The sequence below is a fragment of the Amblyomma maculatum genome, chromosome 2 (genome assembly GCF_055883805.1).
Source record: "Amblyomma maculatum isolate TAMU_Amacu chromosome 2, ASM5588380v1, whole genome shotgun sequence".
Classification (NCBI taxonomy): Eukaryota; Metazoa; Arthropoda; class Arachnida; order Ixodida; family Ixodidae; genus Amblyomma; species Amblyomma maculatum.
The window spans coordinates 76,636,547-76,643,305 of record NC_139345.1 but is presented as its reverse complement, the minus strand read 5'-3'; the positions used below and the strand labels follow the sequence as shown (position 1 = coordinate 76,643,305).

The window sequence follows — 6,759 nt, the reverse complement described above, 5'->3', positions numbered from 1 at the left end:
CAAAAACGCGTCTGCTATGATATACAATCCTTAGCAGAAGTCTACACTCAAGAAGAGTGGAGAACGTTTGTCATGCGTTAAAAAAAAAAGAGAAAAACGTTGCATTTTTTCGAGTTAAAAGTGCATGGACGCTCGTAACGCTAAAACGTTCATTACGCAAATAAATTTGTTACTTCGATGTTACATCTACCAACTATGTGATTAGTGCGTAAGATATTCTTGCACATGCGAGTAAAATGGTTAACCACTGGCCTGTTAGAACAAGTCAGTAAGGTTAAATCTTATCATAAGCTACCGTGCGAACCAAGTGCAGCAAAAGTTGCCAAAAAAGGAGGCGTACCAGTGTGTCGAAAAGCCTGATGTCATTTAATAGGCAGTCATGCGCGCGGCAACGAACTCTACGGAACCAAGGTCGTGCTTGGCGAAGGGGAAGGCTCGAGTGCGATTTTCCAGTTGAACAGAAAATTCTCCCACTGCAGGTGCCGAAACAGTTCCTTGAGGTTGTCCTTGTTCACGTAGTAGTCGAGCGTCTGCACCTCCACTTTCTCGAGCACCGAGAAAATGACGATGGCGACGCGCTTGAAGAGCGTGTCCGGCCACCACTTGATGTCACGCTGGTTGAAGGCCTTCATGCTGTAGCGCAGCGCAGTTTCGAAGTAGTCGTCCAGCTCGATCTGATAAAACACAAGCGAGTCAAAGCTTTAGTTCCATTCCGGTTCATTGTAAATAATAGGGTTTTAACGTAGTTAACTCGAAGTATGACGTGCGGAAGTATGCAGGCATGTAACTTTGCAATGAACAGCGCATACGTTTATTGCAGTTTAAGCTAAGAGGTACTTGGTTGTGGCGACATCTACGATGTTGAGAACTCGCTTCCTTTACGGAATTTCAGAGTTTGAATGCATGGGTACGACGTTTTCTCTTCTTAACCAGAAATCGGCATATACAAGCCATGGCATTCTTCGTTAGGTTTGACTGCATGAAGTGCCTTCGCACTGAACAAATTTGAGTGATCAGTAATGAACCATTGTTATGTTATGCCTGACAGCTGCGTGCTAAGGTGCCGGTCCCGCAAGCTAGGAAAACACTGTTGTTACGGCATCTAGGATGAACCCCAAGACCGTTCAAAACAATTTTTTTGTTCGGAATACGAAGGCTGGAAGAGCGGTCTCGCACTAAAAAAAACTGTCTGATTATTCCCACGCGCAGCCATGACACTATTCTTACCAAGACATCTGTTTCTCAAGCGTCATCATTCCAGACAGTAATCAAACGCTTTAAAGAAGTATGCATTTCCCAGGAGCACAATGCAGGCTAAACGATATCATAGTTCTCGGTGAACTTAAAGAAACGATGGATTATTTAGCATAGTTAGGCCAAAAGCAACCGACGTGCGCTAGAACTCCGATTTTTCACTTCAAGTCAGGCTCCGGGTTGCGCATAATAACTAGCATGTAGTTGTGATCTAGACAAAACTATAGTGTGAGAGCAGCCTATCTGACTCGGGATTCGAGGGTCCCTACACCTGTACAATGACAATATCTTTGCAATGATAGTACATCTGTTCAGTAACAGCTCGGTCTTAGTTTAGGGGCAGTTAGAACCAATGTTCTCTTCGCCCAGCGACAGCATATGTATATGAGCCATCTATGGAAAAAGCGAACAAAAAGAAATAGGAACCATATTGGAGGGCTCCAAAGTAATTTCGACCACCTGGGATTTTTAACGTGCACTCACATCGCACAGCATACGGGCGCCTCTCCAATGCGAACTCTACTGCTGCAGCCGCAGCAGTCAGGTTCGAAACCGGGAACTCCGCAACAGTAGTCGGGCATCTTACGTAGTCGGGGCAATCATCAGCGGAGTTTTAAATTGGTTTACAGGAAAGAAAATATTTGAGATCACTGCTACTACCCGTTTTAGAGGATTGAGCAAGAAGATGACTTTGGACGTCGACGTTGCCGCGTTTGGCTCTTTCCACATTTAAAGGACTTAATTGAGATTAATTAATTACCTATGACTTCACATGCACCAAATATTTTTTGATACCCCAATTTGATACCCTTTACACACTTCCTGATCACTTTCATTTTTTTATTAGGCAATCATCAGCGGAGTTTTAAATTGGTTTACAGGAAAGAAAATATTTGAGATCACTGCTACTACCCGTTTTAGAGGATTGAGCAAGAAGATGACTTTGGACGTCGACGTTGCCGCGTTTGGCTCTTTCCACATTTAAAGGACTTAATTGAGATTAATTAATTACCTATGACTTCACATGCACCAAATATTTTTTGATACCCCAATTTGATACCCTTTACACACTTCCTGATCACTTTCATTTTTTTATTAGGCTCTTGCATGTCCAAACACGTCCATTTTCAGTTTTATGACGTCACATGCTGACGTCACATTCGACGTCCATATAACAGCGTCACTATTCCAACGTCCTCACAGGTCACGTGGCCGCAAGTGAGATACCACGTGATAACTTTGGACGTCGACATTACCTCGTCTGGATATTTCACCGTTAACCTGAGGTAATTGACATATTATTTACCTCATCGATCCACATACACCAAATTTATTTCCTGGCAACTTTCTCCTAATCCTCTATCGACACCCTCACTTTGACGCAATCCTGCAGACAATGTTTTTGTGACAAACTCCTCAAACATAGACACTTATTGCTTATGCATTAAAACATTCCAAGCGTTGGACGGTTAGTACTACATTCTATCATCTAAGCAGTGGCTCAAGGTCGGCCGGCCGAGAGAACAACCGTCTTCCCTACCGGAAGGTACGATGTCCACGTACGCGTTTCCGTAGGCTTTGAATATACTAGCTCTACCCCGAAATGACACCAACTTTGTCGCCTCGATGAGTGAGAATTTCACTAGGGGGACACTAAAACTCCTCGGTTAAGGGTATAACAAGATAGCGTTTTACACACACGGGTAAAGTTTTCTCACATTTTGACTGTTATGTATTTCTAATTTTTATATTTTTTCTCTTATAGCCTGCCGGATGATGACCTCGCTGTTAAGTTCGGACGCCACTTGTTGATATTTGATGCTTTGATATTTTGACGCAGTAGCTTTTCACAAATTGAGACGTTTTTCCGCTTTTTATATAATACAGAGTTTTAATTTTTTCATTCACCAATACTTCGCATCAACAAACATGGGCTTTCTGTTCTGAGCATTTTTACATCCTTTTACTCCACATCTTTCAGTAGGTTGATCAATTACACTCAATTTTCTCAATTTCCATCATCATGGCATTGGTTTCTCCTCGCTATTCTGACACCTTTGGTCCACCATTTTAAAATTTTCGGTTTGGTTTATGGTGTTTAGCGTTCCAAAGTGACTCCGACTATGAAAGACGCCGCTGTGGAGGGCTCCGAAAATTTCGACCCCCTAGGGTTCCTTGACGTGCACTGACAACGCACAGCAGTCGGGTGCCTTGCCTTGCCTTTCGCCTCCATCGAAAAGCGGCCGCCGCGGCCGGGATTCAGTCCCGCATATCTTTGGGCACAGTAGTCGAGCATCGTAACCACTCCACCATCACGGTGGGTCGTTTTTCAATTTTTCATTTCTTACATATTTCAACGAAATAATTAATTACACACATCAAAATTTCTCAGTTAGCATCGTCAAGCATTAGATTTTAAATTTCTGACCATTTCGGCTCTTTAAATTAATAGGACAATCAACACTCTCCGTTAGCATCCTGAAGCATTTTGTTTTCATTCTGTGGGTTTATTTATTTATTTATTTATTTATTTATTTATTTATTTATTTATTTATTTATTTATTTATTTATTTATTTATTTATTTATTTATTTATTTATTTATTTATTTATTTATTTATTTATTTATTTATTTATTTATTTATTTATTTACAGATACTGTAATCCATGACATAGTATAGCAGGGTGGGAATATAAAATTACAAAAAAAAAACAATAATCGCTGGCAACAGAACCAAGTGAAAAAGAAAAACATGTACAGCCACATGAATACAACAAAGTGAAGAAGGGAAAAATACACTGCCAGATCAATACAACAGTGTCATTTTAATTGGGAAAAAAGAAAGCAAAAAATCGAAATAGGCATATTTGAACTTTTTCGTCAGCAGTTGAATTGGGCGGTAAGCAAAGCCAAAGAAGGTTGAGTCACTATTATGCCAGTTAAGCTATTGCTGTCAGTTATGGTCATTCGAAAAAAAAATATTTAATGCAATTATTTTTTACACAGATGGTTTTATTGTCAGTTGATGTATCTTCTTGGTGACATATCACGAATAAAGTGTAAATATATCAGAAATGTTAACGCTGTAGTGTCCATTTACAATCTGATTCATGAATTTGTCTGGAAACTGAAATCCTGCAGGAAAACCAATTGTATATAAAGTGAGCCGCCTTTGTCTGCACCCGGTTGAGCTTTTAGATCTTGATTTGTGTAAAAGGGTCCCGGATAACTGCAGCGTAATTGAGCGCCAATAATAATTGTGTCATATATTAGTAACCGGGCATTGCTTGTGGACAGTTTTAGACCACTTGGAAGAAAAAGCAGTTACTTTATGTTATCAGTGTGTAGATTCTAATTGAGGTGAAAATATTGTTAGCTTAGTAATCGAAATTAAGCTTATTCTTCTCGGGAATGGCAGAAATAAAAGGTTTTTTTTCTTCAAAATTTACCGCCATCTGCCAAATCTCCTCGCACCAGGCAACAACCTTCTGATATGTATTATTTAACAATACTTTATCCGAGGGGCTTTCTGTTTCTGAGTACTGGACACAATCGTCTCCATATATATCTTACTTTCAACAGAACGTATTTTACGACATCATTTATGTCCTTTAAATTGAAAAGGAGGCCCAAGAGCCGAGTTCTGGGGAACGTTAGAGTCAATGGAGATATTTCCTATCTCGAGTTTTAAAACTAACGAATTGCTAAGCTGAGGATTTTAAAGAATTTTATTTAATTGATGAAGTTGTTTGCAATTGGATACTTTGTCGAAAGCTTTAGAAAAATCCATAAAATATAGCATTTGCATAATCGTGTATTGTTTGAAAAAATTGAGTGATTGTTGAGTAGCCTTTCCGAAATTCATGCTGGTAGGTTGTTAGATAAGGATGTTCCTCAAGAAATACCAACATATGTTTACGAATTATGTGCTCCAAGATTATGCAACCAGTTGAGCTTAATGAAAAGGGGCGGTAGTTTTGAATGTGGTGCTTATTTCTTGGTTTATTGAGTGGCTTGACTCTGGCGTTCCTAGAGTCGTTCGGCACCTGACCGAGGTGCAAGGATTCTATTCAGAACACAAAAAAATTTTGATAGCCATTCTGCATAGCGTTTAAGAAATTCTTTCGGGATAGCATCTGGGCCGGGAGATTTTCAGATGTCGAGGTTGAGGAGCATACTCAAAATGCCTTCTTCAGTTATAAGAACATCAGGTAAATGAGACAGGTATGTATCTTCGTACGAAGGTAAACTACAGATTTGAAGTGTGCATTAAAAATGTTTGATATTTCTTTGCTGTCATGAGCCATTCACATCAAAGGCCGCAAACTGTTTTGATATAGGGCTAATGCTTTTGCAAAATATCTCTCGTGCCGATGCGATGTTACGTGGCAGAAAGTCACCATAATAGCGCTGCCGTTCTCATCTTACATGGTCTTTAAGCTTTGACATCTTCGAGCCCCCTTCGCCTTTTTTTTTCATTTTCTTTTCATTAATTCAATATTCATCAATTCATTTCAATGTTTTCATTAACTCGTCCTCGTCGATCACATACAAGTCAATTGTCAATCACTAGAACCAGAAATTACCGTGGTACACCTTTTTTTACGTAGCCCCTACTATGACACTACAGACGGCTTTTCGACTGAACGATCTGTATAGGTCATTGCTTAATATCCGTTCATTGCAGTAAACGTGCAACGAACTCGTAATTTTCTTGAAAGGATAGCGAGGAGGCCATGTAGATGGCCATGACGTCACTATATAGAAGGCATGTTATTGTTATTAGTGATATAAATCCAGGCTGAATGTACAGGACGGCCTCTACACCGCCAAAGAGAGCCGAATGAAGCTGGCGCTGCAGCGTTGAGGCGCACCTTGATCATGGAGTAGTAGAGCACGGCATGCTCGAACTCGGTAGCGTAGTGCGGGTTGAAGTCATGCACGTGGGTGCGGAGCACTAGCAGCATCATGTGTCCCTGGTTGAGGAACTCGTTGAGGCGCCAGCGGAACACCTCAAAGCGGCTCGGGTGCAGCTCGAGTCCCTCTTCCACTTCGGGCAGCGGCGGCTCGGCAGACTCGCGCAGGGTCGGTGGCCGGATCACCATGCCTTGGCTCTGACGCCGATGCATGGCGCGCCGCATACGGGCCTCCTGCGACGCCAGGGTTCTGTATACGCTCCTCCTAAGGTCAACGCTGGCAGTGACTACGGCTCCTGTTCCACGGGGACACCTCACGCCGCCATGCAGCCAGCTGTCCCTAGCCACTTCGTTGTCCTTCCTGTCGCACACTAAAAATGTCGGTCTGTCAAAAATGTCTGACTGACTTTTGGTTTCGAGGTATTCTTTTTCTTCAGATCCCAGAATATAGATCCTTGCCGGTTCCTGCGTACCTTGTGTGCCGACATCGCGTAAATTTCTTTATAAAATATAATCGGTGACTCGCGCTGTAACCAGCTGTGACTGAAGGTTTTAAAATCAGTACAGTGGTGGTGGCGAAGACGTTTGTT

The 6,759-nt window shown here is 41.5% G+C and overlaps 1 protein-coding gene across 1 annotated transcript; it reads right to left on the bottom strand.

Moving 5' to 3' along the window:
* Window positions 1–398: 398 nt before the first annotated feature.
* On the bottom strand, window positions 399–6,394 carry LOC146199064 (uncharacterized). Its single transcript, XM_084592701.1, has 2 exons — window positions 6,128–6,394; window positions 399–674 (listed from the first exon to the last, which is right to left on the bottom strand). Exons 1-2 carry the CDS (start codon window positions 6,392–6,394, stop codon window positions 399–401), a joined length of 543 nt encoding a protein of 180 aa, XP_084448827.1.
* Window positions 6,395–6,759: the final 365 nt, after the last annotated feature.